We start from the raw sequence: 23,973 nt of genomic DNA, 5'->3' as shown, positions 1-23,973 counted from the left end.
GAACAGTTCTGTTGATACTTTTTACAGTCGTTAATGTTACTGTCCTCACATCACAACGTTGAGATGTTGAAAAATCAGAGCTATGAATAAAAAGGTAAACTATACTAGCAGAAGCATGGTTGTACATAGACATTTGGCAATGAGAAAACTAAATCTGAACGATTAGTTGCAATGAATGAACCATGTTGTGCTTGAGTTTGAATCATTAGTGTGTTCTGTTCTCTCAGAAATACTCCCGAACCATTCATAGACTTTCGTATTTTGTCTGTATTTGAGTCTACGGTGGTAATGATGACGATAGCAATATTTGAGCAACAAACAGACGTAAAATATGGCCCATGTAAATGCATCTTACTGACGAGCGTCATCTTGAAAAAAGGATCTTCTAAGCTGCACATAATTCTGCAAAAAAGCCGATGGAAGTTATGAAAAGTTGACTTAGTATCCTCGTGGTAACCAACTAGGATCACGTAATAGCTTCAATTCCTCCTCATTCTTTGTTGTTTCTATTTTTCCAGTACTCCCTTATTTCTATCCCGTATTTTCCTGTCTTCTGTCCCTGTTCCCAATTTCTTACTTCTTCTACCTTGAAAGCCTTCTAAATTAAGTATTTTATTTGTATAAAGTTTTCTGTCTCTTATTTCTGATTCTTTGATGCTGTTTCCTTTCAGTTCATTTCTTATTTCTATAATCCATGTTATTGTTGATTTCTTTTTCCAGAAATACTGCAATATTGTTTCGTTAGCCTGTTCTCATTCATTCAGTGGTGGTATCCAAAGAAAAAGCTGAACTTGTGTTTTGCCATTACTTCTGATATTTTCTGAATGTTTTGGTAGATCTCCTAATTACTTATCATTTTATAACCACCTGAAGTCTGTACTGCACCCATTATTTTTCTAGTAATTCCTCTTCTGTGTACCTCTACTCGGCCCAGCTAATAGTTCATCGTTAAGTATTCACATGTATACAAACATTCAGGTCCAAACCTGTGCTATAGTGTTTTAGTTTTGTATTTTTAGACATACATTTCATGTTGTTGGTATTTTTTGTCAAATCATATGCTCCTTCCATTTTATCGAGTCTTACGTGTACTGCACCATTCTGCTGTATGGTTTCTTCAAGATATTTAAATACTAGCTCACTCAGTTTTATCTATTTGTGTTTCTATGGTGCATGAATTTTATGTTTTGCTATTATTTACAGAAGATTTGTTTGAGAAACTTGCTCTGTTAGATTTTCTTAAAGTATTGCAAAATCGTCGGCAAAGCCAGTCTGTTTATTTTAATTCCGTTTGATTTTTTCTCACCCCAGTGGGGACTTTTTAGCACCAAATTCCACATTATTACGATTTTTTCTAAAATGGAGTTAAGCAAGAAACGTGCCTCCCTTGTCTGACACCAGATATATTTCTTACATAAATGTTAATTTAGACTTTTCTTTCATACTGCAGTCTCCGTTTATTTTATCTATTGCTACTCTGTCTACAGAATCAAATGTTTTTTTCAAAATCGATAAATGATGCTATTACAGCTTTCCTGGTTAACATTTTGAGACGAAATATTGATTTTAAGTTACAAACATGTTCTGTGCAGAGTCTTTCGAAAACCACGCTGATATTCTTCCAGTTCGTTGCAGGATGTTTCATCAACTCTGTTCAGGAGAATTTTTGCCAATATTTTGCGTGCTACTGGCAGAACGACGCTCCTCTGTAATTACTGATATGTTTTGTCTTTCCTTCTAGGTAGTGTGGTTGGATTAATGCTATTTCTGAGTCTTCTGGAATCTATTCTGTTTTCCAAATGTTCTTAACAAGCAAGCGCAGATGTCTCATAACTTTTGTTTCTTACCGTTTCAGAAATTCGCAACATGCTTTGTTGTTTTTTAGCGTTTTGATGGTTTCGTGAATTTCTAGTTCTGTTGATGGGAAATCGAACTCAAGGTTTTCTGATATCGCTGAAAATTCTGATTTAACTGTTAGAACTGAACAATTTAAGAGTCTGTCAAAAAGTTTTTCTAATATTTCATAACTTTCTTTGTTATTTAATCCTACTTTGCTATTTTCATTTTTGAAACAAAAACTTGGTGCTTGATATCCTTTAAGCACGTCATTAATAAAGTCATTGATTTTGACTCAATGACTAAAGTTACTCCAACGTTAAAAGTAACAATGAAAGCGGGAGCGAGATACGATTAGATGAGATGTACGTATTTTTCCATAGATCTACAGTAAGGAGGCCCTCTCGGATGTATACCATGTCATGAAACAAGAAAAAAATAGCACATATTTACAAATAAAAAAGATATGGTAATGTACCTTACACAGAATTAAAGTGAAATGGTCGTCATGGATGTAGAAAGAGTCAAAAAATCTGAAACACATTTTCATTATAAGGTAATGACAAAGGTTCGCAGGAGAGATTCTGTGAAGTTTGTAAGGTAGGAGACGAGGTACTGGCGGAATTAAAGCTGTGAGGACGGTTCGTGACTCGTGCTTGGGTAGCTCAGATGATGGAGCACTTGCCCGAGAAAGGCAAGTTCCTGAGTTCGAGTCTCGGTCCGGCACACAGTTTTAATCTGCCTGGAAGTTTCATATCAGCGCACAATCCGCTGCAGAGTGAAAATCTCAATCTGAAAACATCCCCCAGGCTGTGGCTAAGCCATGTCTCCGCAATATCCTTTCTTTCAGGAGTGCTAGTTCTGCAAGGTTCGCAGGAGAGCTTCTGTAAAGTTTGGAAGGTAGGAGACGAGGTACTGGCAGAAGTAAAGCTGTGAGGACGGGGCATGGAGTCGTGCTTGGGTAGCTCAGTTGGTAGAGCACTTGCCCGCGAAAGGCAAAGGTCCCGAGTTCGAGTCTCAGTCCGGCACACAGTTCTAATCTGCCAGAATGTTTCATATCAGCGCACACTCCGCTGCAGAGTGAAAATCTCATTCTGGAGTCATTTTTCTAGATCAAAACAAGTTGATTTAAATATCTGTGAAGATTATTCTTATTTCTAGTACTAATCCTACAAACTGCATTGTTTGTATTAAAAATAAAGCACTCGTAGGTTGCAGAATGTTCTTTGTTAACTTATTAAGAACGGCGCGTTTTGCTCGGACAGAGCATCATTAGGTTAAAAGACAACCTCATGGAGGCATAACAACGCCTCCATGAGCTTGCCTTTTAACGCGTTTTATGCGGTATCATGCCTTCTTGACGAATGCTTTTTGGCAGAAAATTTCTGATTTTTAACATACCCTGATGATGCTCTATCCGGGCGAAACGCGTCATTCTTAAGTTAATAAAGAACATTCTGCAACCTATGATTGTGTTTTATTTTGTTTCTTATTTATAGTAGCGATCGAAGGTTGCTGTACCACCGCGCCAAGATGGAATACAATAATTCGTATTGTTTGTATGGAAAAGAGGTGCGACTGCTCACTGGTGTGTTGCAGCACGCCCTGGGCATCGCGGCGACCGCTGCGCTGGCTGCAGTACGCGGCACCCAGTACACCGTGGGCAGCTCCGCCAACGTCCTCTGTGAGTACACCACAGCACAGCCTGAGGCTTCTGCTGCAGCGCACTGCCTATGTCAGTCACTTCGTTTACACGGGGCTCTCAGAACCGGTTTTCCGTAAACCGATTTCCCGTTACAGTTTCTGGTCGGCCGTATAAACCCTGTGAAAGAGAAATGTCAGACCTCTCTCATGTCTTTTTGCTTTTACAAACTGTCCATTGGCCTTTGCCGCTTGCTAAATGTTTGCGAATATAGCCAACCTCTAGGCCGGAAGTGTGCCATTGTTTCCTATAGATGCTTTGTATGTACACGTTTGTTAAATGATAACCTGGGTCGGCATGCCTCCCTTCCTTCCCGAGCCAGCATATGTGAAAATCCAATCCGACGTTAACGACAAAGAGGCAGATGAAAAGCAGCATGGGAAGATGGTGGCGTGAGTCTCGCTACTTGCACTTTGGGCGAGATACCCGCCTGCTCTAATCAAAGGCCAGTTAAGTTTGGTTTCCACCCAATAATGTCACTGTGAATTCTCGTAATTAGCTTCTTTTAATAGAATTTAGGTAGACAATTCGGTACTCCTCTTAACAGGTCGGGGAACAAGGAAGTTATATTTTATTGAAATAATAGTTTTCCTTCGTTTGAGCCGGCCGGAGTGGCCGTGCGGTTCTAGGCGCTACAGTCTGGAGCCGAGCGACCGCTCCGTTCGCAGGTTCGAATCCTGCCTCGGGCATGGTTGTGTGTGATGTCCTTAGGTTAGTTAGGTTTAATTAGTTCTATGTTCTAGGCGGCTGATGACTTCAGAAGTTAAGTCGCATAGTGCTCAGAGCCAGAGCCTTCGTTTGAGGTTATGTCCGGATGGCTGAGCTTCACTCGTGAGTCGTGTGGCCCTTAGGGCAGGGCGGCCCTCTTTGTGTCAATAAGACAATGCAGCATCTTCGCATAATACGTTTAGAAGAACTGCTTCCCAGCACGGTCGCTTTACAGGCACGGCATGGGTCCGTCATTATACGTTCTCTTCGGCATGCAGCGAGATGGACACATTGCTGGTTAATGGTGGAGGCACGCTTCTTGCAGACTCTATGGCTTCAGAATGGGAACGACACCTCAGAACGTAATGCCCGTTTACACTCCCAGGCGACATACTGGCGCCTGTTACAGGTTGACAGCCTGCTGATTATGTAGGAAGTTACGCGCTGACAGACATACCGACACAAAGGCATTTACCAAAATTGAGAGACAAGATTTGAGACATTTTCGAAAAATAAGCAGGATGGTAGAGGGAAAAGAGCATTTTGCTCACGTCTCATATGCTAACACCAAGGCTAGAGCCCTTATTGACAGCCAATATGAGACTTGGATCTCTCTGAGAGTCGTAAGACGAGGGGAGGGGAGTCGTGTGGAAAATTTTCCCTCTTCTGAAAGATGAAACAAGTAAGCAGGAGACATGGTTAGCTGACGCGGACTTTTGGCGGAATTATTGATGTTGAGAAGTCAAAGTTAGAGAAACGAAAGGGTACGGAGGACATTCGATTTCGAAGAGTGGCACAGAAAACATTCTGTTCTGGACTAGTCAAGAGAAGATTCTGATTCGGGGAGTGGCGGAGAACAGCGGCTTCCTGTGACAGAGATCGATGGAGAGCAACTGGTCTTCGTTCAAGATACGAGGCGGCAGCCAAAATGGTGAGTATTCTAGCGGCAGTACTAGGATGTGACTGAGAACGAGACCGTGAGAAGTTTAGGAACCTTTCCATCTGGTTAAAGTCATTTCACATCTGTAGTAATTTTACTTAATTTTTCAACTGAATTCTTCACTGTTTGGAACTCAAAGTTTGCTACAGTAAATTTTTGAGTGACGATAGATTGCTCGTTAATTAGCCTGGTGCACGTATTCATTCTGCACGTATGACCTCTCTTTAGTAAAGTGGGCAACGCAATTATTTCTGCTTCATCATTTAAACTCGAGTCAACAGCTGCCTCTGAAACGAACGCCTCTCGTGCACTATGTTTCCCATAACAAGCGGATACACCATACGTACATCGCTTGTAATTGAGACAGTTTAATAGTTCATGTATTACTTGTTATTTTTGAACGAAGGCGTCCTCCATTTTTTTTTCATGTGTGTAGATCTTTTCTTGAGTCGTCAGTCTTCTGACTGGTTTGATGCTGGCCGCTACCAATTCCTACCCTATGCAAACCTCTTCATCTCAGAGTAGCCTTGCAGTCTAGATCCTCAATTATTTGTTGGATTTAGTCTGCGTGCTTTTCTCAGTGGTAAAGTGTTTTCCTCCCATACAGCGGGTCCGGGTTCGATTCCCAGCTCGTGCTGTGGGTGTTGTGATGTCCTCATCATTAATTTACCCTCATCACCGGCACGTAAGTCGCCCAATGTGGCGTCGACTGAAATAAGACTTGCACTTGGCCGAACTGAACCGAATGGGGCCTCCCGGCTAACAATGCCATACAATTATTTCATTTCATTTTTGTTGGATTCTCTGCAGTTTTTACCCTCTACAGATCCCTCTTGTGTCTTAGAAGTTATTCTGTGATGTCGTAACAGATGTCCTACCATTCTGTCCCTTCTTCATGTCAGAGTTTTCCGTATATTTGTCATTTCTCATTCCTTACCTTATCAATCCAGTTAATTTTTAACATTCTTCTGTTGCACCACATCTCAAATACTGCGATTGTTCCACCACCATACAAAGCTGTGCTTCACCCATATATTCTCAGAAATTTCTTCCTAAAATTAAGACCTACGTCTTATGCTAGTAGACTTCTCCCGGCCAGAAATTCCCGCCAATGCTACTCTGATTTTTATGTTACCCTTGCTCCGTCCGTCACGGGTTATTCTGCTGCCTACTTCGTGATCACGGATCCTGATGTTAAATTTTTCACTATTCTCATTTCTACTACTTCTCACTGCTTTCGTCTTACATGGGTTACTCTCAATCCATACTCTGATGCTCATCAGACAGTTCATTCTATTCAGCAGATCCTGTGATTCTCTTTTTACTTTCGATGAGCTTAACAATGTAATAAGCGTATCTTATCATTGATATACTCTCACTTTGAACTCTATTCCCTCTCTTCAATCTTTCTTTTATACGCGGTATTGTTTCTTCGGTGTATAAATTGAACAGTAGTGGCAAAAGACTTGTCTTACACCCTTTTTAATCCGAGCACTTCGTTCTTGGTCTTTCACTCTTACATTTCTCTCTTGGCTCTTGTAAGTACTGCATGTGACCTGTCTTTCCCTATAGCTGACCACTACTTTGCTCAGAAATTAGAACATCTTGCACTATTTTACATTGTCGAAGTGTTCCAGGTCTCCAAATCCTATGAACGTGTCTTGATTTTTGTTTAGTCCTGCTTCCATTATCAACCGCAACGTCAGAACTGCCTCTCTGGTGCTTTCCTAAACCAAAAGTGAACTTCATCTAACACGTCTTCAATTTTCTTTTCCATTCTTCTGCATATTATTCTTGTCAGCAGCTTGGATGCATGAGCTGTTAAGCTGATTGTGCGATAATTCTCACATTTGTCGGCTCTTGCAATCTTCGGAATAGTGTGGGTGATGTTTTCCGAAAGCGGAAGGTATATCGCCTGACTCATACGTTCTACACAGCAACGTGAATAGTCGTTTTGTTTCTACATCTCCCAACGAGTTCAGAAATTCTGACGAAGTGTTATCTATCCCTTCTGCCTTATTCGATCTTAAGTCCTCCAAAGCTCTTTTAAATTCTGATACTAACACTGGATCCCCTATTTCTTCTATATCGCCTCCTGTTTCTTCTTCTATCACGTCATCAGACGAGTCTTCCCCCTCACAGAGACCTTCAGTTTACTCATTCCACTGATCTGTTCTCTTCTCTGCATTTACTGTGGAACTTCCACTGCATTCTTAATGTTACTACCCTTGCTTTTAATTTCACCGAATGCTGCTTTGACTTTTCTACATGTCGAGTCATTCCTTCAGACAATCGTTACTTTTTCGATTCTTCATGTTTTTCATGCTTCCCTACCCTTCCTATTTATTTCATTGCTAAGTGACTTGTATTTCTATATTCCTGAAATTCCCTGAATATTGTTGTACTTCTTTCTTTCATCAATCAGCTGAAGTATTTCTTCTTTTACCCATGGTTTCTTCGCAGTTGCTTCCTTGTGCCTATGTTTCTCTTCCCAACTTCAGTAATAGCCCTTTTTAGAGATGTCCATTCCCTTCAACTGAACTGTTTACTGAGCTTTGTAGCCTGAGAGAACTTCTAGCACATCTCTTCATTCTTTAGTACTTCCGAATATCATTTCTTTGCGTACTGATTCTTCCTGACTAATCTCTTAAACTTCAGCCTACACGTCATCACTACTAAATTGTGATCTGACTCTATATCTGCTCCTGGGTACGCATTACAATCCAGTATCTGATTTTGGTATTTCTGCCTGACCACGATGTAATCTAACTGAAATCTTCCCGCATCTCCAGGTCTTTTCCAGATATCCCCCTCCTTTTGTGATTCTTGAACGGAGTAGCCGCTATTACTATCTGAAATTTGTTACGTAACTCAATTAATCTTAGTCCTCTTTCACTGCGAGTGCCAAGCGCATCTACTCCATTCCCTATAACTGCATACCAATCTCCCATGACTATTAGATTTCTATCTTCCTTTGTGCACTGAATTACCCGTTTAATATCCTTATATATTTTCTCTGTCTCTTCATCTTCGGCTAGTGACGTCGGCATGTATACCTAAAGCTATATTTCTTGGTGTTGATTTGCTGTCGACTCTGATGAGAACAACCTTGTCACTGAACTGTTCTAAGTAACTCTCTCTCTGCCCTACCTTCCTATTTATAACTAATCTTACTCCTCTTATACCATTTTCTGCTGCTGTTGATATTACCCTATACTCATCCGACCAGAAATCCTCGTCTTCTTTCCATTTCTTTTCACTGATCCCTACTACATCTAGAGTGAGCCTTTGCATTTCCCATTCCAGATTTTCTAGCTCCCCTACCACGTTTAAGCTTCTGATATTCCACGCCCCGACTCGTAGAACGTTATTCTTTAGTCGGTTATTGAATCTTTTTCTCATGGTCACTTTCCCCTTGACAGTCCCCTCCCGGAGATCCGATTGGGGCACTATTCCGGAATCTTTTGTCAACGGAGAGATCATCATGACACTTTTTCAGTTACAGGCCACATATCCTGTGGATACATGTTACATGTCTTTAATGCTAGGGTTTCCATCTCCTTCTGCATCCTCATGCCGTTGATTATTGCCGATTCGTCCGCTTTGAAGGGCTGTTTCTCAACCCAGGGGCAAAAGACTGTCCTTAACCTCTGTCCGCTCCTTCGCTGAATGGGATGACGCTACAGAAGATAATGGAAACCAATGCATTAAAGACACATAACTTAAATCCACGGGACATGTGGTCTGTAACTGAAGAATTGTGATGATAATCTTTCCATTGGCAAAATATTCCAGACTGATACCTCATTCACATCACCGGGAAGGGACTGCCAAGGGGAAGGTGGCCATTACAAAAAGATTGAATAACCAACGGAAGCGTAACCTCCTAAGATTCGGGACGTGGAATTTCAGAAGTCTGAACGCGGTTAGCAAGATAGAAAGTCTGAACAGGGAAATGCAAAGGCTCAATCTAGATATAGTAAGGCTCAATATAGAATGATGGACGTCAGTGACGTGAAATGGATAAAAGGCAAGGATTTCTGGTCAGGTTAGTGTAATGTATATCAACAGCAGCAGATAATGGTGTAACGGGAGTAGGATTAGTCATGGGCAGGAAGGTAGCTCAGGGAGTGAGCTACTGTAAACAGTTCAGTGATAGGGTTCTCTAGGGTTTTTCTCATCAGAATCGACAGCAAACCAGCACCGCAACGGTAGTTTAGGTATACATGCCAATGTCGCAAGCTGAAGATGATGAGACAGAGAAAGTATAAGAGGATACTGAAGCCTACTTCAGTACGTAAAGGAAGAAGAAAATTTAGTAGCCACGGGAGATTGCAACGCTGTTGTAATGGAAGCAGTGGAAGAAAGGCTTGCGGTGGAATATGGTGTTGGTAATAAGAATGTGAAAAGAGAAAGACTGAAAGACGGAGTCTTGCAGTAGATTTCAGTTAGTAATAGCGAAAGCTCTGTCAAAGAATTACAAGAGGAGGAGATTTACTTGGAAAACGCCGTGAGATACGGGAAAATACCAGTCAGATTACATCATGGGCAGGCAGGGATTCCGAAATCAGATACTGGATCATAAGGTGTACCAGAGAGCAGACATAGACTCAGATTACAATTTAGTAGCGATGAAGAGTAGGCTGAAGTTTAAGAGACTAGTCAGGAAGAATACATGCCCAAATAAGTGGGATACGGAAGTACTAAGGAATGAAGAGAGATGCTTAAAGTTCGCTGAGGCTGTACATACTGCTATAATGAATAGCTCAGCTTGCAGTTGAGTTGAAGAATAAAGGACACCTCTAAAAAGGGCAAAGACAAAAGCTGGAAAGAAAAACATATATAAAAGAAGGTAACTGCAAAGAAACCGTGGGTAACAGAAGACATACTTCAGTTGATCGACGAAAGAAGGAAGTACAAATATATTCAGGAAAATTCAGGAATACAGAAATACAAGTCATTTAGGAATGAAATAAACAAAAAGCTAAGGCGAAATGGCTGTATGAAAATGTGATTGTCGAAAGGACGGTCTCTGCATGTAGAAAAGTGAAAACATCAGTCAGTGAAATTAAAAGCAAGGGCGGTAACAGTAAGAGTGCAATGGGAATTCAGGGGAGAGAGCAGATAGGTGGAAAGAGTACGTTGAAGGCTTCCTATGTGGGAGAAAACTTGTCTGATCTTGTGATAGAAGAAGAAACAGGAGTTGACAGGGAAGAAATAGGGTATTCTGTATTAATCGGAATTTAAAAGAGCTTTGGATCACCTAAGATCAATTAAGGCAGAAGGAATAGATAACATTCCAACAGAATTGGGAAAAGTGGCAAAAGAAAAAAAAAAGAATATTCTCGTCGGCGCGTAAAATGTATGAGACTAGCGATATACCATCAGAGCTTCGGAAAACCCTCATCCGCACAGTTCCAAAGATAGTAAGAGGCGTCAAGTGCGAGAATTATCATACAATCACCTTAACAGCTCATGCATCCGAGTTGTTGACAAGGATAATACACAGAAGATAAGAAAGAAAAATTGAAAATCTCGTAGAGGACGATCTGTTTGACTTCAGGGAAGGTAAAGGCACTAGAATGACATCTATGACGCTGCGGACTGAAGAAAAATCAAGACACGTTCATCCGGTATACCGTCCTGGGAAAAGCTTTCGACAATTTAAAATGGTGTAGGATGTTCAAATGTCTGAGAAACACACCGTAAGCTATAGCTAGCACCGGACACTATACAATACCTTCAAGAGCAAAGAGGGACCAGTAAGACTCGAATACGAAGAACGAAGTGCTCGTATTAAAAAGGGTATAAGACAAGGCTGTAGCCTTTTGCCCCTACTGTTCAGTCTGTACATCGAAGAAGCAATGAGAGAAATAAAAGAAAGGTTCAGGAGTGGGATTAAAACTGTTTGTGAAAGCATATCCGCGGTAACATTCACTGATTACATGGCTATTCTCAGTGAAAGTGAAGAAGAATTACAGGATCTGTTGAATGGAGTTAGCGGTCTATTGAGTACAGAATATAGATTGAGAGTAAATCCAAGAAAGATGAAAGTGTAGAGAAGTAGCTGGAATGAAAACAACGTGAAACTTATCAGAATTGGGAATCACGAAGTAGACTACGGTAAGGAATTCTGCTACCTCGGCAGCAAAATAACCCTTGATGTACGGTGCAAGGAGGACATAAAAAGCAGACCAGCTCTGGCAAAGAGGGCATTCTAGGCCAAAAGAAGCCTGCTAGTATCAAACGTAGGCTTTAGTTTGAAGAAGAAATTTCTGAGAATATACGTTTGTAGCAGAGCATTGTATGGTAGTGAAAGAAGGACTGTTGGAAAACCGGAACAGAAGATAATATAAGCATTTGAAACGTATTGCTACCGCAGAGCGTTGAAAATTTGGTGGACTGATGAGATAAGGAGGTCGTCTGCAGGAAAGGAATATATGGTAAGAAGGAGGGACAGGATGAATCGTCATCTGTTAAGACACCGTGGAATAACTCTCATGATACTAGAAGTAGTGTAGAGGATGACAAGGATTGGAGTACAGCATGTGAAATTAGTTGACACTCAAGGAGGATGATTAAATAATTTTTGCCTTGAACAAGTAATTCGGAGTTACTAGCCTGCTTGCAAGAGAGGTTTATGTTCTGTAATTTTGTTGGCAGTGGATTTCCTGTTTGACCCCTCTTGCAAGATATCCTTCCTGCCCCGTTACTTAACGGAATAAAAATTTATATGTCTCAGAGAAAAACAGCGAGGACATGCTTGATAACGGCCAACTAGAACCATTTTCATTGTGTTGGTGCTTCCGTCTAGGTGTGCATTTTAGGTGCATTGAAATTAAATGAAAGAATATAACGGAACACACACACACACTAAAACACACACACACACACACACACAGAAAATACTAGATACAGCATATTTCCCTGCTACAGCAGGTCATCCTAAGGAGCACTTTATCAGGGGCCTAAACAGGATGTAAATGATGGAGTCAGCAGCAAGGGAAAGTAATGACGAGACGAACTCACTTCGTAGAAAACTGTCCACATGCTGGCGCAGTGGCGCCGATGGAGACGAACCGAGAACGGCTGCGTAAGTGATCTTTTAACAACGAGACATTGGCGACTTTGTAGCTTTGCTGTTCAGATTCTTCCGCTGGAAGGTCCCCCACCACCTGGCTCCGGACATCAGCTCAAGCGAGTGGGTGGTGGATTACCTGAAAGGAACTGCCCCAGTGACACGTTTCAGACAGTAACGAAACGTTGCATAGAGTCATGTGGAATACTTGCTACTCAGTAGCGAATACATACGACATGCAACAGACCTGGTCGTGATTGGGTTGTCAGGTTGCTACTTGCATTTTAAAATTCTCATTAATGTGGACGAAGGAGAAGTATTTTACTGATTACGAAGTTATTCATTGCCTTTATTTAATTGAAGAGGAGCACGTTTTGTCTGTTTTATATGAAAAGAGGCATATAAATGCTGAATCACAAAACTGAATTGCGACCTATGTAGTTGCCTTCTTTGTGAATTTATATGATCACTCTCTATTTTACTTGCAAAGGCTCTCATAAATAATAGTCACCATCTTATTTTTCTTATTCCTTGCCTTATCTCCTGTCTCCACACAGTCGGCCTATTATTTCGGCTTTGACATTGTTAGTGACAGTGGGTTGTTGGTTCAAATGGCTCTAAGCACTATGGGTCTTAACATCTGAGGTCATCAGTCCCCTAGACTTAGAACTATTTAAACCTAGCTAACCTACGGACATAACACACATCCATGCCCGAGGCAGGATTCGAACCTGCGACCGTAGCAGCAGCGCGGTTCCGGACTGAAGCGCCTATAGCCGCTCGGCCACAGCGGCCGGCGTGGGTTGCTGGATACCCTTTCTGACAACACCACTTAATGAGGCTTGATACAGGTACCAACCCAGTATTTAACTAGCCGGGAATATGTGGGAAACCACCTGAGAACCACATATAGGGTGGCCAACGCACTTATCCTCGTCGATTCGTAGCCGGCAAGTAATCGAGTCCCAGAATTAAGCTCTGTAGCGCACTCTGCTATCCGAGAGGGTACTGTCATAAACAGTCAATGGCAGTGACAAAACATTCGTTAGTTGCCTAATGTGTGCACAGAAATAGGAACGCGTATTTACTGAAACGAAAGTTTTCTAGCCATTCCAACTGTCCAGAATTCTGGAGTACTTTAAATTTGCACCAGTGAAGATTTCGCACTTCTTCAGCATGCTTGATCTACACTGAAGAGCCAAAGAAACTGGTACACCTGCCTAATATAGTGTAGGACGCCCGCGAGCACACGGAAGTACCGCAGCACGACGTGGCATGGACTAGACTAATGTCTGAAGTAGTGCTGCAGGGAATTGAAACCATGAATCCGGCAGGGCTTTCCACAAATCCGTAAGAGTACGAGGGGGTGGAGATCTCTTCTGAACATCATGTTGCAAGGAATCCCAGATATGCTCAATAATTTTCATATCTAGAGAGTTTCATGGCCAGCAGAAGTGTTTAAACAAAGAAGAGATTTTCTGAAGCTATTCTGTAGAAATTATGACGTTTGAGGTGTCGCATTGTCCTGCTGGAATTGCCCAAGTCATTCGGAATGCACAATGGACATGAATGGATGCAGGTGATCAGACATAATTCTTACGTACGTGTCACCTGTCAGAGTCGTATCTAGATGCATAAGGGGTCCCACGTCCCTCCAACTGCACACGCCGTAAACCATTACAGACCTTACCAGCTTGAACAGTCCTCTGCTGACATGCAGGGTCCATGGATTCATGATACCCTACACGTCCATCCGCTCGATACAATTTGAAACGAGACTCGTCCGACCAGGCAACATGTTTCCAGTCATCAACAGTCCAATGTCGGTGATGAAGGGCCCAGGCGAGGCGTGAAGCTTTGCTTCGTGCAGTCATCAAGGGCACGCGACATGCCTTCGGCTCCGAAAGCCCAAATCGATGATGTGTTGTTGAATGGTTCGCACGCTGACACTTGTTGATGGCCCGGCATTGAAACCTGCAGCAATTTGCGGAAGGGCTACACTTCTGCCTCGTTGATCCCGTTCTTGCGGGATCTTTCTCCGGCTGCAGCGATGTCGGAGACTTGATGTTTCGCCGAATTCCTGATATTCACGGTACACTCGTGAAAATCCCTTCATGGCTACCTCCAAGATGCAGTGTCTCATTACTTGTGCACCGACTATAACACCACGTTCAAACTTGATGCCCTGCTATTGTAGCAGCAGTAACCGATCTAACAACTGTGCCAGACACTTGTTGTCTTATGTAGGCCTTGCCGATCGTAGCTCCATATTATGCATGTTTACATATCTCTGTATTTGCATACGTATGCCTATACCAGTATCTTAGGCGCTTCAGTGCAGATAGATGCACGCAATAACTGGTGAGGATTTAAACATCTCGTTCTATCTCTTCCACCCTCTCCTTCTCCTCCTCCTCCTCCTCCTCCTCCTTCTTCTTCTTCTCCTCTTTAAGAGTTGACTGACATCCATATTGAAATCTTATAAAAAACGAGGAAGGTAGTGATTACTTCACTGTACTGACGAAAACATATAATGGGCATTCCAGCTTCTTACTCTTTCTAAACACTACCTTCCCTTCAGACACCATTCACAGACCTAATTAATGTATCAAATTATCCTTCTTCTGTTTACTGTCGCCAGCCAAAACTTCTTCTTGACAACCCTGTTAGACAGGAACTACTGTTTTAGTAAACTTACTTAGCCCTTCGGGCTACTTCATTCTCAAAAATCGACATGTCTCTCGTTGGATAGGAACAGTACACGGACATTACAACAAGCAGCCCCGACCACACAAAATTAAGAGTACCAAAAACAAAGACGGAGTATAGAAAAGGAACCACGTGAATATAAATAAAAATTAAAATTTAACTTTTATTTACATTAACATCGTTGATCTGTGTTCACTTGGAAAAGTTTTCGTCACCCCAGCTCTCGAAATTTCCATTCAGTTTACTCGTATTACTGCGTCGTTCCCTACGCTAGGATGCCTCAGTATTTTCTGTCCAACCATACTCGTCCAAAAAAAGAAAAAAAATGAAATGGTTCAGGACTTTACCGTCGTATCAGTCGAATGGCTGCTTGATGCCCGAGTTTGCACTCGTTCGCCACTTCTGACCGTTCTTGGGAGAAGCCACTTTTCGTCTGTCGTCCAATTCCTCCTTCTGCTTCCCGATACTTTTTCCTCTTCTTGAAGAAACACTAGCTTCCCGCTCCCTGCTCTAAATATCACCGAAATGGCTGCCTCAGAACTATTAGTAACTATTTTCTAGAACTGGCGTATAATTCTCCTTCTCAGCAAAACTTTACAGACACCATCTTTGTGGTAAATCCTGGCCATTCCCTTGTTTAGGTAATTCTGACTGTAGGTTTTCCGCTATGGCAGGAAACTGGAAACTGCATGTACCATGGTTATCGTATTATGAAGTCTGTAAACTGAAGAGCAGGTGGACGAGTCCCCATTCTCTCTACTCCGTCACTTTACAAGCAGCACCTACAGGTGACGCCGACTCTTCCGCAATTCGTCTTTTCAGTCACTGGAGACGTAGGCGCCAGAGACGCCCGGACAATATTTATTTTACACTAAATGCAATAAACGCACACGAACAGAATCTATGTAAATCTGTGTGTGATGTCCTTAGGTTAGTTAGGTTTAAGTAGTTCTAAGCCTAGGGGGCTGATGACCTCCGATGTTAAGTCCCATAGTGCTCAGAGCCACTTGAACCACTTGTTATTCCGTCGTCAAGACGTCGCTACGTCCCGTGTTCAATAACTACACGACGTAACTCCAGAGATAACGTATACTTAAGCAATGTTCAGAATGCGTCGTAATCTTGGGACAAATCGATGACTGTTCATTGTTAAATAAGCATGAATTCACTTTTCACTTACTAATATTCTAGTAGTCAATTAATTATCACTAATACGCATGACAATGTCTATTTAGTTATGTAGGCGACACGAAGAATTAAAGTTTGAACCCAGTTTTATTGTTCCTCGCAATTAATTGTCCCTACGCTGAGCACGCACACCGATTTCTCACTCAGTGAATTGCTTCCATTTGCATCAGTAATCCTGTCGTTGACGACAACTTCTGACGACTCGGCGCAATTGTACATTCTTCATGTTTGCGTTTGTCTGTTACCTACTCGAGACTAGTAATTATTTTTCTGTCGGCGATCTTTCTTTTTCAATGTCCTTGAATGTTCGTGCTTATTCAGTATCACGAAGGCTAAGTCCCATAACAAATCCCACACGATTTAATTTCGTCGCGTATTCCGTATCCCGTTATGTTGCTTTTGTATGACTTCTGAATAATGCTTCAGTCTATATCGCAAAATTTTTCAAACTTCTGATTAGCTTCAAACAACATATTGCGCTTACATGCATGCTGCTATCGCAATAGTACTATAGAGCGGCTAGATAGCAACTGAAGCAAACATTTCCATTTCCGAGTTACATTGTAGTCACATCGAACTTTCTTTTCGATGCGGCTACAACTCTCTTCTATTTACCATCTGGACTTTCACCTTCGTTATTAATTATTTTGCAATTCTTTCTTTGATGTTTTTTTTTCGCATCCTATCACATTCTTTCATTCAGTCTCTATTTCCTGATAAATATTATTATTCACATGACAAAAGGGCTCTGAGCACTATGGGACTTAACTTTTGAGGTCATCAGTCCCCTAGAACTTAGAACTACTTAAACCTAACTAACCTAAGGACATCACACACATCCATGCCCGAGGCAGGATTCGAACCTGCGACCGGAGCGGTCGCGTGGTTCCAGACTGTATCGCCTAGAACCGCTCGGCCACTCCGGCCGGCCTCACATGACATTTCCGTTGATTAAATTATCACAGGTGTAAATTTTGTCGTCAGTAGCTGCCGTCACTGTGAAGATGACTAATTTTCCTACTTCTTTTACAACTAAGGGTTGTTTATTGGGGTTTCTGTAATTGGGGTGTTATAACAGTCACACCGGAAACAGTCTACTTGGGCCACTTAAGAAATGCTGAAATGTTCCTGGCAGATTTGTTACTTACTAATAAATCGTGCCTCCTCCTGGTCACCGATTTCCTTCAGATTTAATGTTTGTGCATGACTTGACGAGAATTGAAAGTACACATGTGGGAGCTCCAAGTGGCCAAGCGTTTAGAAGAAAACAGCATTTGCGATGCGGGTCGGGCGATGTCCGAGGCATTTGTGCTTGCGTAGTTGCAAGGTAGTGGGTGGCTGTATGTAAAGAGTACCGAGCGCTGAAGCTTGGGGTCGAGTGCCTATCTAGAAGGTCCTCTTTATTTTCAGTTTTCCGCAATGGTGGTGAGCTGCAGAAAATACCCACGCCACCTCTTTTCCATTTCCCAGCGATCGTTTTCTTCCCAATTCCCGAGGCAGCAAGTTGTTGTTGTTGTTGTTGTTGGGTTGTTTGGGGAAGGAGACCAGACAGCGAGGTCATCGGTCTCATCGGATTAGGGAAGGATGGGGAAGGAAGTCGGCCGTGCCCTTTTAAAGGAACCATCCCGGCATTTGCCTGGAGCGATTTAGGGAAATCACGGAAAACCTAAATCAGGATGGCCGGACGCGGGATTGAACCATCGTCCTCCCGAATGCGAGTCCAGTGTGCTAACCACTGTGCCACTTCGCTCGATAGGCAGCAAGTGCTTCGTCTTCTATATAGAGAAATAGATTGCAGTAAAAAGTTGATTTACAGAACCAATACATGTAAACCAACCAACACTCGGAAAAATGATCTTTCATCGGGCTTGTAAAATCAATTCTGCCTAGTATGTAAAGATAACAACGGATATTGTATTTTCATCATTCTTAAGATGTGTTGCATGTACAAGCTCTGAGTATATCCTTTCACTAGTAAGTCATCTGACCAACCATTACAAGTGCTGTGCCGCGCTGGGTAGCCGCACGGTCTAGGGCGCCTCGTCACGGTCCGCGCGGCTCCCCATGTCGGAGGTTCGAGTCCTCCCTCGGGCATGTGTGTGTGTGTGTGTGTGTGTGTGTGTGTGTGTGTGTGTGTGTGTGTGTGTGTGTGTGTTGTCCTTAGCGTAAGTAACTCTAAGTTAGATTGAGTAGTATGTAAGCTTAGGGACCGATGATCTCAGCAGTTTGGTCCCATAAGACCTTACCACAAATTTCCAAATTTTACATTACGAGTGTTAAATAAAAGACACTGGTGCCACTGAATTACAAGCAGACAATAGAAATACTGATTTTTCAACCAGCGTAATTAATTTGCTTTTTTTAATGTATGTCCGCAACCTGCACGAGTTGTTTAAATGCAGTTATTTTTCAATGCCTTTAGAAGTTGTTATTCTGTTACTGCGATTAAGGCGTTACGCCGTTGTCAAGCATAAATGTTCGATGCCACGTCACAGCACATACATGTAACGGTACCCACGAGGGGTTGTGACCCACTTTGTAGCAATGGAGGCAACGGCTGTGACCACTGACACAAGTAACATAATAACTAAACGTGTGCTATAATCATACAGGCTGAAATACAATCGTTGTATGTATTGTATTTTATCCTGCAGCATATCAGTCGGAGCAAGGATTTGTAGGTGTCGAGAGTGATGAAATTCTCGGGTCGGCTGACGAGTAGTTTTAGTCTATTGTGGACTTCCTCTTGGAAAGTTAAAGTGCGCGTCATATATCTTGACGGCCGAGTTTAGGTTCGTTCTGCGCATCTGACGTCACAAAACACACTCAGCCAATGAACAGAGAACGACGTTGCCAGATCTCGACAGCAGTGCAGAGCACGGACGAGTGTCTTCAGTTTTAGAAATGTTCAGTCATAAATAAAGTAATAGAACAAAAGCAATGTCTTGATAGCAGACTTTCTTTTACAGAAAGTTTGGAAAAAGCATTCTTTATGCCAGTTGCTTCATATTCTATTAATTAATTAAACCAAACAAGCAATAAGACTCCTAATTCAGGCGATAGCAAGGAAAGGTGTTTGTTTCAATCTCACGAACTGCTTTTTCGCAATAAAGAACAGCGGTAATTGTTTATTTCCTATTGTACTTCGACGAAGTGTGAGTAATTCATAGTCATACCAACAGTGTTTATAAGTAGTTGCGTGAGGTGTTAGAGTCATTATGGAGGTATACTGTTCGGTGAGCTGAGGTAGCGAAACGGTTAAGGTGTTGGGCTGCCAAGTGAAAGGCTATGAGTTCAAACCTTGTGCGGTGCTTAATATTTTCTTTATTTAAAAACAATATTGGAGTGCCTTACTTCACGAATTTTATTGGTTTGAATGAAATTTCTAGTGCTTTTTCACTGCTGCAGACACGTGCTCCCCGCATTCCGCGATGTGCGCGATTTTGTCATCACTGCACTTCTCCCCTGTGCAGACACATGGTGTTCCCACTGCTTTGACACACTTATCATTCGATTTCACAAAAACTATTTGGCCAAAAAATTTGATTTTTACACCTCTTCTTGCCTGATACCTTCCCCCCATAAATGACTTAATTTTGTTTTGATGTGCAGCATTAAATGTAGTAAACCATTGCACGAAATTTTGAAGAGTTTGCAGAGGTAAAAGTCCATAGCGTATACTTTCCGTATGGTCGATTTTAGTTGCCACAATGTTGAGAATGAAATGTGGACAAGATACCTAAATTTCATATAATATTTACTGTATAACAATATCTCATTTAATTTAAGTACCACATAGGTGTCGTATGTAATATTGAGATATATTCCGTCTTTCGCGACTGTAATAAAAGTTTTATATACACACGACGCGTTTGGCTTTATTTTAAAGCACTTCCATCGGTGAAAGGTATGGCACATACACAATGGTATTCATGTTCTATTTCTTGTTTTTGTTCCACAGTCGCAGTTTTACCAATGGTATTGAAATATATCCCTCTTCTGCAACTGTAATAAGCGACTTATTTAGACCAGACGCGTTTCTCTCTATTGAAGCATCATAAGAGGACTGTATTTTGTGTCCTCCATTGCCAAGTCACCTTTCGTAGTTTTGTGCTGCGGTAGCACAATATTCAACGTTTGTGTTGGCTCATCAGTGTTTTAGCAAATAAATGCTGTTTGTGTGTGCCACACACAAAATTATATTTGACATAGCTCTGAGCGCTTCACTGACAGACGGTATATTCAAGTCCTAATGTTTTTGTAAGTCCACAGTTTTGTTTAATGTATTTTGTCTACTTCCTTTTGATTGATTGAAGTGCTTTAAAATAAAGCCAAACGTGCCCAGTGTAAGTAAAACTTTTGTTACAGTCGCGAAAGGTGGAATATTTCTCAATATTACATACGACACTTATGTGGTACTTAAATTAAATGAAATATATAGGTATCTTGTCCACATTTCATTCTCAACATTGTGGCAACTAAAATCGAACATACGGAAAGTATACTCTATGGACTTTTACCTCTGCAAACTCTTCAAAATTTCGTGCAAAGGTTTACTATATTTAATGCTGCATAATAACTGCGTTGAACATCGAAACAAAATTAAGTCATTTAGGGGGGGAAGGTATCAGTCAAGAAGATAGGTAAAAATCTAACTTTTGAGCCAAATAGTTTTTGTGGAATCGAATGATAAAGAGTGTCAAAGCAGTCGGAACACAATGTGTCTGCACAGGCGAGCAGTGCAGTGACAAAATCGCCCACAGCGCGGAATGCAGGAAGCACGTCTTTGTAGCAGCGAAAGGGTTAATGCGGCCGTGGTGGCTTTACTTCATGAACTGCGCGCTCCCCCCTACACATAAGCTTGCAAACTATGCTATACTATGGCGCTGCTTCTATTGGCGCGTGCTTCGTGTGCAACTGGCAACGCAGCAATCTCCTGCGTCTGGGCGGGCATGCGCGAGCCGCCAAGATAAAAGAATTGAACTATAGTGGCTGAGGATTTCCACGTTAGTTTACAGACAATGATTAGTCAGAGTTATTTTAGTCTGTTAGTCAATTGGGTAGTTAGATCAGGTTATGTAGGAGCCATGGGGACGGAAATTGAGTGTGTTTCGTCCTGTAGCTACTGCCTGGAGTTTGGAAGATTTTGTGTTTCTTTATTTATTTCTCATTAATATATTGAACTTGGCAAGACTGAGGCCAGCCAGCCCTCTCTTACATTAAACCAGACATTCTACATATTTTTTGCTGCATTCATTACGAGAAGCATTTTGTAAGTTACATCTAATACAAAACACAATAAAATTTTAGTAATTACTACAGTGTAGAAAAAAAACTGAATACTTTTTTTCATTCGCTCACGAAAAGTGCAACTATAGAGGCAGTTACGGGAAGGCAGGTTTAAGCTATGGAGGCTGGTGGCATTTAACGTGAGGAAAGGGGCGGAAGAGACCGACAAAGGGAAACATGATAAAACACAATTAATGAAGCTGGGGGAAAATAAAGTGGCGAGTGAGCGAGGAATGAGAAGAGAAATAAGCGTAAAGGGGAGAACTTGGGAGGATTTGCTTTACTGTTCGGCAGAGCGAAAACTGTCCGTATACGTTAATTTATGAGGAAACTTATGAGGGAAATGCTTCAGCTTCCTCCTGAAACCAACAAGGCATTTAATTCTGGACAGAGTGCGTGGTCGGTAGCTCTCCCTAGAGGTGAGGGGGCAACAACAGAGAAAGAGTTCGTGACTTGTTTTATGAACGTGTGCAGGTAGCGTACTATATAAGTCTGGCGGAGAGCTACGGACTGCACCTTGTGGTCCACTGGTTTCAAAAATGTTCAGTGAAATTGTCTAGCATTTACAGGAAATATAGAGAATGCGCCACATGGTTTGCAGCCTTTGTAACTAGGATGCTTGTCGTGTTTACAGATTTCTCTTCCGGCTCGAGCCGTGACTACGCAAAGGGCGTGCCGGGCGCGCGCTTCTCGTACACTCTGGAGCTTCCCGAAGGGGGAGCGTCGGGGTTCGACCCGGAGCCCTCGGCCATCTGGCCAGTCGTCACGGAGACCTTCGAGCTCATCAAAGTCCTGGCAGACGCCGTCTCAGGGCAGTGGCAGCCCCCTGCTACTAGCAGTTAGCGTAGCTGCTTGGTCTGAGGCAGCTAGGAAACATGCATGTATCTGTCAGAACGCTCATATCCTAACAGCGAGGTTAAAATAAATGAATTAACAAAGCTGCAAGTACGTATTTTCATAAACAATCATGAATACCTTCCATGACAACGGTGAATTTATTGTTTTATACACGGTCTAGTCACATTAATGTGACCACCGCCATGTTCGACTTCAGCGTGCCATAACCATTCACAGACAGCATGTGCAGCGCTTGCAGTGAAGGGTATACAATGCGTGTCCGTGTGTGTGTGTGTGTGGGGGGGGGGGGGGGGGCGACACGGAAAACAGTCCAGTCGCCGTCGTAATGCGGAAACGGCGCAGTATATCTGATGTCCAAAGGCGTACGATCATTGGCTTCCAGGCTATGGGTGGAAGCATTTCTCAAACGGCTAAGTTTGTAAACTGTTCACGTGCCGCCATGGTTGAAGTATACCGTGCGCTGCAAAATTACGCTATCCAAAACTGGTGCTGAGGCATTTGTTAAGCACCACGGGGACAGGGATGAACGTCGGCTGCGGAGATGTGTACGGGGAGATAGACGTCCATTTGAGCACGTGCCACCCAGACGGACCCAGAGGGTGTCAACAGTGTCTCCTCAACGACAGTTCAGCGAAGGTTGCTGCGTATGGGTCTCCGCAGCAGGTTCAAATGGTTCAAATGGCTCTGAGCACTAAACATCTGAGGTCATCAGTCCCCTAGAACTTAGAACTACTTAAACCTAACTAACCTAAGGACATCACACCCATCCATGCCCGAGGTAGGATTCGAACCTGCGACCGTAGCGGTCGCGCGGTTCCAGACTGAAGCGCCTAGAAACGCTCGGCCACAGCTGCCGGCTTCCGCAGCAGGCATCTGGTTCATGCACCCATGCTGCCTGCTGATCATTGACGAAGAAGGCTGAAATTTACACGCTAGTACCGCAACTGGATGTCCACAGAGTGTTGAGAAGTGGCGTTTCCTGATGAATCACATTTTATGTTCCATCGGATAGATGGCCTGTGGTGTGCACGGCCCTGCAACAAAGTCATCGGAAGGGCTCAGGCCGTACAAGGGAACATTATCGTCCGGGATATGTTTTCTTGCTATTCCCAGAGTGATTCTTCATTCTGCAAGGAACAATGGTTCAACACAAGTATGCTTTCATCTTTGGAGACCATTTCGATCCCTACATAGTTCCTTTTTTTCCTTGGCACGATGGTACCTACCAGCAGGACGATGCAACGCGCCGCACAGCTCGTGTGGTTCGAAGAGCAGCAAGATGAATTTACTGTGCTCCCGTGGGCATCGAACTCCTCTGATTAAAACCCAGTTGAGAACCTGTCGGGCCACATCGATCGGGCTACTCGCACCATGGATCCTCAACCGAAAAACTCAGCGCAGCTGGCCAGGGCAGTAGGGTCGGCGTGGATCCACATCCCTGTCGGTATCTTCCAGAACCTCATTGAACTCTTCCTGCACGTCGGCGCTGCAGAAGTTGGTGATTCAGGTAATTCTGAGGTTATCCCGTTAATGTGCGTGCATCGTGTATATAATGGATCGGAAAAACCACACCGTGTAGAACATTGCGCTCTACACTTGCTTGTGAAGCTTAGAGAAGAGACAGACGTGCATCGAATGTGTGCACAAATTAACGACTGTTCGTGT

The 23,973-nt window shown here is 42.6% G+C and overlaps 1 protein-coding gene across 1 annotated transcript in view; it reads left to right on the top strand.

Annotated features, from left to right (window-relative positions):
• LOC124795396 (carboxypeptidase B-like) overlaps window positions 1–22,395 on the top strand; it is a 146,214-nt gene extending 123,819 nt beyond the window's left edge. The window contains exons 9-10 of the mRNA XM_047259411.1: window positions 3,436–3,520; window positions 22,085–22,395. Coding sequence (XP_047115367.1) covers window positions 3,436–3,520; window positions 22,085–22,293 — 294 coding nt within the window. The 3' untranslated portion in view covers window positions 22,294–22,395. The remainder of the gene's footprint in view (window positions 1–3,435; window positions 3,521–22,084) is intronic.
• The last annotated feature ends 1,578 nt before the right edge of the window (window positions 22,396–23,973 follow it).

This window comes from Schistocerca piceifrons, chromosome 4, assembly GCF_021461385.2.
Source record: "Schistocerca piceifrons isolate TAMUIC-IGC-003096 chromosome 4, iqSchPice1.1, whole genome shotgun sequence".
In the NCBI taxonomy this organism is placed as follows: Eukaryota; Metazoa; Arthropoda; class Insecta; order Orthoptera; family Acrididae; genus Schistocerca; species Schistocerca piceifrons.
This window is presented reverse-complemented; position numbering and strand designations above follow the sequence as displayed.